We start from the raw sequence: 12,400 nt of genomic DNA on the forward strand, positions 1-12,400 counted from the left end.
AACAAATTAAATGGTAAATTTGGAGCCAGAATGTGTCCGACACGTTACCTTAAACTTTTAAACATAACATTTAAAGATTGAAGCTGTAGTTCTGACAAAATGGAACATCCAACAACAACAGCTTTTAGGCAGGATTTACTGAGAAAAACTGAATTCATCAAACACAATTTGTCTGTCTGTTCCCACTCTCACCTATGGTCATGAGATTTGGGTAATGGCTGAAAGGACAAGATCGCGAATACAAGCGGCCGAAATGAGTTTCCTTCGCAGGGTGTCTGGGCGCACCCTTCGAGATCGGGTGAGGAGCTCAGTTATCCGGGAGGAGCTCAGAGTAGAGTCGCTGCTCCTTCACGTCGAAAGGAGCCAGCTGAAGTGGCTCGGGCATCTGTTCCGGATGCCTCCTGGTCGCCTCCCGCGGGAGGTGTTCCAGGCATGTCCTAGTGGGACAAGGCCTTGTGGAAGACCCAGGATAAAACGGAAGAAAATGGATGGATGGATGGATGGAATCTGTCATTCATAGGCCAAAACGCTGTCTGACACTACCATTGTTCTCACCGCCATAACTGCAGCGCTCGGGAATTACCCGGAAGCTAGAAGAGCCCTATAAATGACAGATAAACATAACACTTTTTACCCAAAGTAAGTCGTATCTCATTGTCTTTCATGTTTAAGATCAATGCAAGTACTTCACGAACAGAGCCTGTACCTGTGAAGCTGTAGACAATACTACTCAGGTCAAGTACAGATCTATTCTATTCTAAGTAAGGTCGCCAACATGTAACCAGACATATAACACAGTTAAAAAGACACTCAAACACGCTGAATACAAATGAGTCTAAAACTGTGTCCCGAAGAAGCCAACACAAGCCTTTCTTTTTGCTGAAATATCCAACTGTCCACTAGCTTCTCGACTCATAAACAGCTCTGATTTGCTTTGATTTGGTGGTAGTGGTGGCTCACAGGGAGGGCGAGATCAGAGTCCCCGTCTGTTGTTTCTGTGGGATCTTTTTTTCTCCCTCTGCGCAAACAGACGGCAGCAGAAGCCGAGGATCAGCGATTGTGCATGTTTTAGGCCGACTTTTAATGCTTTCAAGATCACATCGCCCACAAAAAAAAGTGCGCATAAACGACGGCCTTGGTGACAGAGTGTTTTTGAAGGGGGGGGGGGGTGTTGTGAATAACTCCCACGCTGGTTTTAAAAGGGGTCTCCTGCTGCTGCTCAGTGGGAGTGTGTACTGCATGTTCCCGCCCCAAACACACTGTAATGACTCATAAAGAAATCCTTTATTATTCACATAAGTCGATGTGAAAATCAAATCTGCCGACGTAAGGCCGTTTCTTTTCCCAATTCACGCGGCGTCGAACGATCGGACGAGCAACAGCGAGAAATGGATTGGAGCTGTTTCAGAGGTCCGCCGATGGTACATGCAAATATATATACGTTCTTATAAATGTCAGCAGGCGGCCCAGAGTTGGCGCAATGGCTGATATTACACTTTAGAAATGTAACTGCTGGGAGAAAATGAGCACCTTTGCAAACGTAATTGCAGAAAATTGACTTGTAGCGAACGTTGGTTACATAAAACGACGCGCTGTGGTGATTGCAGATACACTGTTGAGAATGTTCATCTTAATTTTATTTCAAACGGGTGAAAAAAAAGATGAGATGTGGCCTAACTATTATTATTACTTTTTACAGGCAATGGTGAGTCAAACTGAATGCTTGTTAATGCTATCTTAATGCCCAAGTCTGATATTTGTCATGCCACAAGCTGATAGACAATCTGTGCTTTTTTTTATATTCGAGATTTGCACTACGTTCCATCAAACAGAGGAATGAGCATTTGATTATTCAAAGTCGAATTGGCCACAAGGTGAATGTTTTCAGCAAAGTAGTGTGTTTTCAGTAAAAAAAAAAAAAAAAAAGAAAAAAGAGAATGTGTTTTAGACCATGATGTTTAACTTTCCAATGAGCGGAAAAAAATAGTTGAGAGGTAGTTTGTATATATTTACATAAACCATAGGTGCCATTGCAGGTGTCGTAGCAAGGTGTGATTTTTTTTAACTTATTAATTGTCCGTGAGAGTAAATTCTACGCTGACAGAAAAGACAAAAGGAGAGAGGGGATATTGTTCCTCCAATTACACAATGGAGATTATTTTTTTCACTCAAACTTGGCTGTAAATACTGTTTAAGTGGTGCTAGCCCGCAGCTAGCTTTGCCCGTTTGCCTGTTAGCTTCTTCTTCGTGAGTCCATTAGTGTGTATTGGTAGGGCTAGGATTATAGAAAAAATAATAATCACGATTATTTTAGTAATAATTGAAATCACGATTATTCAAACGATTATTCGTTGCCTTAAAAAAAATCTTTATTTTATTTATTCATTTTACTACATTTTCTTTGGACAATAAAAACTTTTTTTTTTTTTAAATATGCTCACGTTTCTAAACTAATCCTATAGGGACACCTGCCCCCTGCTGGCCAGCCCTCACACCTGTCCAACAGAGCCGCGCGGCCTGATGACATCATCACACAGCGCTAATGTTTTCATGTCAGACCAAAGCCCTTGAGCCTTAAGCTCGTGAAATGCGAAGGGAACAGAAACAATCATCTCAGCAGCATGAAATAATAAGAGTTTGCTTTGAGCTCCATCTGCTCCTGAAGAAGAGTTTTAGACTTTTCTACTAAACAAAACCAGGGCCTGAGCAAAGGATGTCGAGGCTTCTAAACAGCTGTTCTCCTTTCATTCATTGCACAGCCCTATGTATTGGTGCCTCCGACCCGGTGGCAGTCCAGTTGCAAGTGTGGTTTTCGGGCCAGAGACACCAGGGGGAGATGAAAGACCCCCCAATCATCCCATTAACACTTGTGTTTCCCCCAGAGGGACTACGGAAAGGATTTAAACCCATGAAAAAAAATATTTGTCAGTAATATGTCCAACACAGTTCTGGCTCTATCATGTTTTAGTTTGTTGCAGAAAATATAAGCGACTATGCCATTATTTTTTCACCCAAATTCCAGCACTTGTTTCTTCTTCTTGTATTTATGTCTTGAATGTGTGTAATTTACAGTAAAAGCTTCAAACTTTCCCTGTTCCGCTGCAGAGTCTTGCCTTCAGTGATGATAAAACACAGTGAAAGAGATCTTTTTTTTGTGTCATTTGCATCTTCATAACTTCAGGCAACGACTCCAAGAATCCCACGTTCTCGTCTCCGCGGTGCAGACGATATTACAATATACGAGAGAGCATATCCACATTCTCTCCGCAGACTTTGACCGGATATTAGCGCTGAGCATTAGCACAGATCCATACAGCAGGCATGTGGCGAGGGCTGTATTCCCGTTCTTTCATCACGGCTTTGGCAAAACACAGTGGGGGGAGGAAGTTGATGCACGCGGCGGCTATTTCAGACAACACCCCGCTGCTTTCCAAACGCGCGCCTCTGTATTCAACACGCCAAACTGTTCAGGATCGCGTCTGTCTGCTGCTGTCACACTCCAGTCAGCGCTCTGTGATTTCCACTACGCCCCGCTGCCTCCTTCACAGCCCCCCGCCGAAACCCCCGCTTCCACTCTACCCAACCGGCGTAAAACATTCCCCTCTCATATAGCCGCATAATTCGAATAAAACCACAAAAGAGGAGGGATCCATACCGGACGCGCCGGAGCTTTGGAAACGGGCTAAGCAGTTTACAATCCGCGTCCCACGGCTCACTCCCACCGCGACGGAGACGGGGAGAGTTTTAAAGTGGCCAAATGCAAGAATGGATTCGGGGCGAGATCAATCGCAATTTGGTCAAGTAGGGGGAGTGTGGGCATACTCGAGCGGCAAAGTGGGTCAGTCGGTGATGGGGTGATTCACATCGAACGAACGGCGAGGCAGGTGGAGAGCGGGAGCTCGGTCACCCGTGGCGTTTGGTTTCGTCATTGTATTCGGCAAAGGGAATCAGTGAGGGGCTGCTTGGTTTGGAAGTATTTGAAGGACAAACAAATGGAGAGCAGGAAAAAGCGATATTTTTTGTTTGAAATTCATGCAGTTCTTATATTTGAAGTGTTTCGTGGTGCTAGGCTAGTGCAAGGCTAGCGCATTTCTATGGTATCAGCTAGCCTGCATTAAAAACAGTCTGACCCGCTCCACGGTGCACCTGAGGCAAATCACTTATAACGCCAGACTAATCATATAAATGTTTGTGCCAATAGAATATTTTTTGAAATATAACTGACCTTGTATCACATGAATGATCGCATTTCGAGGGACTATTTTCTAGCAGATCACTCCGCCGCTGCTGAAGCTGATGCTGCTCAAATATAAGGTCTTTTAAATGCAAAATGGTTCAAATTACTCTATGGACACAGACATTTATATGGTTAGTCTGGTGTTATAAGTGATTTGCCTCAGGTGCACTGTGGAGCGGGTCAGACTGTTTTTAATGCAGGCTAGCTGATACCATAGAAATGCACTAGCCTTGCATTAGCTTAGCGCCACGAAACTCTTCAAACATAAGAACTGCAAAAAAAAAATATCTCCAGAAATCAACAACACTCTGGATAACCAATAAAATAATAATAATAAAATCCTGAAATATCCCTTTAAGTGTAAGCGCAAATTGGAAAAAAAATGTATAGTAATGAAAAATGTATATAGGCCAAGTACATATAAGAGTACTGTTAAAGTACCTGATCGCTAAGGAGCAAGAGGAGTAGTATCGATAAATCCATAATGATACCCATCCCTAGAAATAAGCTGTAATTTCTGACCTGCATGTCATTAAAAGGCTGCATAATTACATGACGGATTAAAGACGTATGGACACTGTGTAAACTACAATGTAACGTACTCGGTCTGAAAATAGCCAAAAGTCCAAAACTCTCCCTTAAACACTACAAAGAAACCTACAGAGGCAAGAAGAAAACTGATAAACTCCACTCAGCAAGGCACTAACCTTAACCTCTTAACTCCCACCTGAGCCGAGAAAAATTTCCCCAGTTTGGCTTTACCCAAATCTAAAAGCTTCTTGGTAAAAGTGTCAAAATAGCGACAGAAATGTGATAAAAAAAACGCAATGAAAAGGTGACAAAAAGCGACAAAAGAGCCAAAAAACGTGACAAAGCAATGAAAAATGTGATGAAAACCCAACAAAAAACCAACAGAAGACCAACAAAAAAGTGACAAAAGCAACAAAAAAAAGTGAAAATTGACACAAAAATGTGACGAGACTGCAACAATAAAAGCAATGAAAAGGTGACAAAAAAAGTGATTAAAGAGCCACAAAAAAGCGATGAGAAAATGTAAATAAAACGCAACAAAAAAGTGAAAAAAACGTGACGGCAACAATGCAAGCAAAAAAAAGATCAGTTTCGATCAATTTTATAGCTTTCAAATGAGACGCTACATTGGCCAGTCAAGAAACTTTAAGAGAAATCACCACGGAGCCCAGATACACATATTTGTAAAGAATAGGAAAAGTGCGTATAAGACAGTCTTGCTTTGAGTTCTAACCACTGTTCCCAAATTCTTCCAGCTCTACAGATCATGCCCAGATTATGACAAAACACACGCTCAGCCCCACTTTCCATCTCGATGCTGGAGTCGTCAAATCTCTAACCTCATAAAAACGTCTTTTTTAAAGCAGCATGGGGCAACCGAACCTCCTAATGCACTTCTCTCAAAAGCATCTGGTTCCCGAATCAATGTGGTGTAACCACATATAATGGTTCCGAATGATTTGAAAGGACCTAAATAGGCAGCACTAACTATTTCCCGCAGCTGTTAATGTTAATGGACCTTGAAGCACTATTACTAAATACCATTAGCAGTGAAATTCATAAGACATTAGCGGTTAGTGCTCCGCGTCGGGACAGGAACCTCAGAATATCAGCTTATTTTTTTGGGCAGATTCATTTGAAGCAGACGCTCGTGCCGCTTCTTACCTGTAGATCTTGTACTTGGTGGTGAATCCTTGCTGGTACCGCTCCGTGAAGTCCGTAAACTCCTGTGAGTGATGGAACGGGCCCTTGTCGGAGAGAAGCCATCCCAGGGGACCGTTGGCTCCGCTGAAGCCCGTCCCGGTGGAGGAGGAGGATGAGGAAGAGGAGGAGGAGGATGGGTTCCCCGGCGGGTCCCCTGGCGCAGCCCCCACCACCGCAGCCGCAACAACCGACACCACACAACACCAGGCCACAGTCCACACGCTCCCCCATAGAAACATGAACGCCCCGGATCTAAAGATGGAGATGCACCGGCCACTCATGCTGCTGCCCCCTGCCCCGCCGACTCCTCATTCTCCCTGCGCTCCCAGCGGGCTCTGCAAAGAAAGGGACAAACGTTAGTCCATCGCCGGTTCCGAGACGTCATGTCAAAGGCTGTTTCTCTGCTGTTTCGTTCGGGAAGTCGTTTAGATCTCGTTTAGCCATGTGTTACACCGTAGTGATGTGACGTTCAGGACCAACTGGTTCTTTTGAATCAGAACTGTTTAATTGGCCGTTAGTAGTGAACATTGTTTGAACGGCTCTTTAAAGGGGCTAGATGCAAGTTCGTCATTTTATGCTCACGAACTTGCATCTAGCCACCTCAGGTCTTTTGCGTAACTGCAGGTCTTTTGCGTAACTGCAGCTTCTATATTAAGCTCATGCATGACGGCACTTGAAACCCGAAGTAACTCCTTTTTAAGTGACAGTGCAGGATTTTAGAGGCAGTTGTGGTGAACAGGTTCATTCTACACATTAGGACATGGCTGGAACATGTAGGGGGGAAAAAATACATAATTTAAAAAAATGTTAAACTCCGTATAGTCCCTTTAAGGTGAACGGTTCAAACGGGGATCTCACCGGGGTCAGCCCGATGTTCCCCCGTCAATAGAAGTGGGGGAACATTGATGCATTAAGATTCCACTATACTTACAAGGTCCTATATCATGCAAAATCTACTTTTTGGAGCTTTTAACCATGTTGTGCTATTTCCTTAGCAAAAACACCCCCATGACTTTCAGTCGGTTCTCAGAAATCCTCCTGAATCCTGCTCTCTGAGCTCCGCCCTCGCCTGGAAAACAAATTCTATACTTACGGTCTGATTTTAATTTGTGAAACAGCTTTTTCATTATTTCTGTTGTAAGAAAAAAAAAAAAAAAAGGAAGTGCCCGACGCTGCCCTTGCAGAGAAAACAAACACACCCCCTGAGTCTGAGCAGATATCATGTTTGCACTTGAAAGTTATGAAGAAGGAGCTCTTTCTAACCTACTCTGGACACGCCTTTTCTTCACGATAATGTCATGGAGGGAAATTCGACTCTCAAAATAGTGTTTTTCTTTTACTCTCTTGATGGATGTTTGGTGAATCTTCACCAGAATCAAAGTGGATTCACTTTTATAACCAACGCGAGTCCCACAATGTACCCGATGGACTAGAGCGGTGGTGAATCAAAACGCGTGTTAGCGTGTGTGTTAGCGTGTGTGTGTTAGCGTGTGCATTAGCCATTTACATTTACAGATGTCAACTCCTTATAACTGCATTGTGAAGTAACTTCACTTTTTGCTGTGGTATTTATTACTACTGCTAAAGTTGTATGTGCGGAGAGAGGGGGCGGAGTTAACTGAATCAAAGCGTTGTGTCTTCCAGGTTTTAAAAATATCTCCAGAAAATACTTATATTTATCACAAAAATTAGTACTCCATAGTGGTAGAGGTACAATATATCACATAGATGCCTATACTTTACTTTGGAATGGCTAAAATAGCAGGATACAGATGCTTTAAGGTTAATGGGTAGGACAGAGTCATGGTTAAGCTGACTGATGACTGAACTGGATTTTTTAAATTGAATTTTACCCAGAACTGCCCCGAACGAACACAAGAATCAGCCCAACAACAGAGCAGTCCACACAAGTGAAAGCTTTTTGAACTAAAAATGATTTGTCAGACAGTTACAGCCTCTCCTTATAAGTTGTGGCGGAAAGATTTGATTCACAAACACATTTTTTCCCCAATTCCCCTCTGAAATTTTGGCCTAAATTTTCTTTTTCCCCCCATTTTTTTTTTTTTTTTGCCAAAATTTCTCCCAATTTTCCTCCATATTTGTCCCCCCATCTTTCACACCTGCTATTGTGAATTTGCAGATCTTCCAAACTTTATTGTTCTGTTTTCTGACGACAAATATTTTCACGTATGTATCGGGAAAAGAATCGTTCAGGTATCAGTATCGAAAACCAAGTATCGTTAAAGTACAGCCCGAATCTGCTTGGCATTATAAACATTTTACATTTAAAAAAAAGTCTTTCGAACGGCTCTTTGAAAAGAACTGATCCCAAAGACTCGGCTCCCAGAAAAGAGCCATAAATCCCATTACTATTAAACCTGCTGTTGTCTTTGTTGACCCAGTAAAGTCTAATTTTAAACCTGGTCTTGATTTATCCTGGTTCTATCCTGGCAGAGTGTTTGGCACAACAAGAAGGTCATGGGTTGAAACTAATTCTGTTCAGACCGATGGGGGAGGAAAGCACTTCTCTTTTGTCCTCGTGGCCGGAGGCTGAGTGTGCTGCGATACCACCCCCGAGTGGCCAAAAGCGACTCCAGAACTGTGTTGTGGAATGACAATAACTTAACGATGACGAGCTAAAATAGACTCTTTTGCAAGGCCGTGGGAACCCAGGGTGCTGAGGGCGCTGCAGCACCCCCTGGTGGATAATTTGCGAACTTAACCAGGTGACCATTAATCTGGCTCGACACCTGGAGATGGTTTGCTCCAGTGGCGTAAAGGAATGGACACATTTCCTTCTGCAGTTTTACAAAGATAAGTGAAGCACATTACTGCACTACATACTGGTGGTGGTCTGATGTTTATAAGTGCAGAATGTCTATCCTTTTCTCAGACAGCCATCACTGTGTCGGAGTACATTGGTGTATGAATGAGTGTGAATGGGTGACTGGTTCCTTAATGTAAAGCGCCTTATAAGCTGAGCCCATTTACCATCACTGAGAGTAACTGTGCAGCGAAGAAATCATGATTTTATGGGGAGCACTTTGAGAAACTTGACAACTTTGAACAGGGTGAAACAAAATGCTTCACATAAATACTTCCATCATGGCTGAATTTATTATTTCATTTTTTAACCGCTGGGTTTATACCATGAGAGCAGTGAGCAGCTGGTTTCTGCAGCGACAAAGAAGTCGACAGTGACAAAGACTCCACAGAAGAGGGGAAGAGGACTTAAACAAGGTTGTTGTGTGTTTATAAGCAGCATATACTGTATTTGAGCCTGAAGTGAATATTAGTTGGTTTGGACCAATGCTCTCTCTCCTACTTAAAGGAACAGGCCACTGTTTTTACATACTGAGATATGTTCTTACCTGAGCTTAGACGAGTTCATTTGTACCTGTCTGGTTTTCACGCATGTCCTCAGTCACGTAAACACAGCTCAGACGGCCTCTCCTCCTCTCCTCTATAGCTCCAAAGGAGGTAAAGATCGAAGCTACCAAGCTCTTCCATATTTTCCCAATTTAAACATGGTTATGTGAAGTGTTACACTACAAAAGTATAATTACACAAAATTAAACAATGTGGATTTTCTAAGTGGATGAAAGTGGGGACTATATTGTAAGGCGTAATAATACCAGGAGTAGTTCAAAGTGAAGATATTACTGCATGGATGTCAAACTACTCCTGGTATTATTACGCCTTACAATATAGTTCCCCTTTTTATCCACTTAGAAAATCCACATCGTTTATCCATCCATCCATTTTGTTCCGCTTTATCCGGGGCCGGGTCGTGGAGGCAGCAGTCTCAGCAGAGATGCCCAGACTTCCCGATCCTCACACACACCTCCTCCAGCTGTTCTGGGGGGACCCCGAGGAGACACCAGGCCAGCTCGGAGACATAGTCCCACCACCGTGTCCTGGGCCTTCCACGAAGCCTGGTCCCAATAGGACATGCCCGGAACACCTCCCGAGGGAGGTATCTGAAACAGATGCCCGAGCCACCTCAGCTGGCTTCTTTCGACGTGAAGGATCAACGACTCTACTCCGAGCTCCTCCCGGGTAACTGAGCTCCTCCCGATCTCCACATTGTTTCATTTTGTGTAATTATACTATCTATATCTTCACCTCGTGTGGAGCTATAGAAGAGAGGAGGAGAGGCTAAATGCTAACGCCGTCTGTGCTGTGCTTACGTGACTGAGGGCACGCGTGAAGACCAGACAGGTTAATGAACTTGTCTAAGCTCAAGTAAAAGAACATATCTCAGTATGTAAAAACAGTGGCCTGTTCCTTTAACGATCTCTTGACATATGCTGGAGTTTTGCTCATGGAAGCTCCAGCTCTCTGACTCCCGACCCCCCGAGAGTCAATGGGGAGATGAATAAATAAATGATAATGAAGTGTTAATTAATTAATCATGGTATTGATTTGAGGTCGTCTAATCCAAGCCTCTGGTTACAATGAACCGTGAGTCAGTGCGGCTGATTCACCACTCGGTGCATCGCCTTGCTTAGGTGCAGATTTCCCTCATAAATTGTCTTCATGCGTAGGGCAGCGGCGGTTATGTCACATTTCAACAGTGTAATACTATCAATGGGCTGTTTTGATGTTATTTTAGGGGTGCTGTGGTTTAGTTGGTGATGATATGATCCATGTTCCCACCAGGATACACTGCTGTCGCTTTGATCAAGAGAAATTAAACTCCTTGTTTCCTGTGACTACAAACAAGCATGAACGCCTTTGAAAAGAGGAAGAGCACACACTTTAAACTGTTAGTTGTCTTCCAAACCCATTCCTAATTTTCCAAACACGTTTATAACATCTCAGTTCTTCACAGGGAGGTGTTTGAAAGCAGAGAACGACCTTTCAGGAAGTAATACATTACAATTTATTTATTCTATTGTAATGCAAGCAATACGAGTTCATGACTGTGCACAAAGGTAAGAAAATGAATGTGGCTTTTCACTGCCGGTGAAAAGGAAAAAAAAGATAATAGAGATAGTTTTCTGCCATTTTTTGTTTTCATATAAGAATCAATAATTTTACGCATAAAAATGTCCTAAATCTAAATGATGGATACCTTAAAGCTGCGGTACCTGACCTTTTGTTATTATAGAGTAAAAATTGTGTTGCCACCTAACAAAAAACAGGTCTTACCTAAAAACTTAGTGAGCAATCGAAGATGGAAGGCATGGCATTTTATTTTGGGTGTGGTCCCATTTCTTCACTTTGCCACAGCTGTGCACGAGCATGAAACAAGCATATCATTAATTTGCTTGAACAATTCAGATGTGTTTCAGGGATTGTGAGAGTTAGAAACAAGTTTGGGCCAAAACAAAAAGTTCACGGTTTGAACAGGAAAGTTCAGGTATACCAGCTTTAACCTTAAAGGGATATTTCAGGAATTTTTACACAGGGCCTCATTTCCTAGTTATCCAAAGTGTTGCTTGTTCTTAGATTTGAAAAGTTTTGTGGTGCTAGGCTAATGTAAGACTAGCGCATTTCTATTTTCAAGCAGATCACTCCGCCGCCGCGTAGCTACTCAAATATAAGGTATTTTAAATGCAACAATTACTCTATGGACACAGACATTTATATGGTTAGTCTGGCGTTATCAGTGATTTGCCTCAGGTGCACTGTGGAGCGGGTCAGACTGTTCTTAATGCAGGCTAGCTGATATCGTAGAAATGCGCTAGCCTTGCGCCATGTAACTCTCCAAACAGAAGAACTGCATAATTTACAAAAAAAATATCTCCAGAAATTAGCAACACTCTGGATAACTAGGAAATGAGGCCCTATGTCAAAAATCCTGAAATTTCCCTTTAAATACTGTTTAAGTGGCGCTAGCCTGTAGTTAGCTTTGTCCGTTAGCCTGTTAGCCAGGGGCGGACTGGCCATATGTCCATTCTGGAAGAACACAGAAGGGCCACTGGCTCTGGGGCCACCGGGCTGGCCTCTCAGTTTTCTCCTTAAAGGGACTGGATGCAAGTTGGCCATTTTTATACTCACTACTGCCACCTCAGGTCTTACACGAAACTGCAGTCTCTATATTAAGCTTGTGCGCTCAGTCACGCAAATGTTGGGGTATTATACATGTAAAGTGTAATAATCCGCACATGCTTCTATGTTATTACGCCTTACTATATCGTTCCCTTTTTATCGGCTTAGAAAATCAACATGTTTAATTTTGTGTAACGAGACTTGGATCGTGTAATGGCTCACATAACTGTATTCAAATTGGTAAAACATGGAACAGCTTGGTAGCTTCTAACATCCCATCCGGCTAAATGCTAACAACATTTGCACCAAACAAGTACACATCGACTCGTCTAAGCTCAGGAACATATCTCAGTATGTAAAATGGTGGCCTGTTCCTTTAAAGCAATGGTGGAGAAATGGGAGAACGTTTATTTTTCTTCTTCTTTGTTTTCC

The 12,400-nt window shown here is 42.8% G+C and overlaps 1 protein-coding gene across 1 annotated transcript in view; it reads right to left on the bottom strand.

The window, feature by feature from the left end:
* LOC306964221 (BMP/retinoic acid-inducible neural-specific protein 3-like) overlaps positions 1–12,400 on the bottom strand; it is a 250,323-nt gene that overhangs the window by 222,726 nt on the left and 15,197 nt on the right. The window contains exon 2 of the mRNA XM_079558190.1: positions 5,933–6,306. Within this exon, the coding sequence (XP_079414316.1) occupies positions 5,933–6,252 (320 nt within the window). The 5' untranslated portion in view covers positions 6,253–6,306. The remainder of the gene's footprint in view (positions 1–5,932; positions 6,307–12,400) is intronic.

The sequence above is a fragment of the Gobius niger genome (genome assembly GCF_951799975.1).
Source record: "Gobius niger genome assembly, chromosome: 6".
NCBI classification, from domain to species: domain Eukaryota; kingdom Metazoa; phylum Chordata; class Actinopteri; order Gobiiformes; family Gobiidae; genus Gobius; species Gobius niger.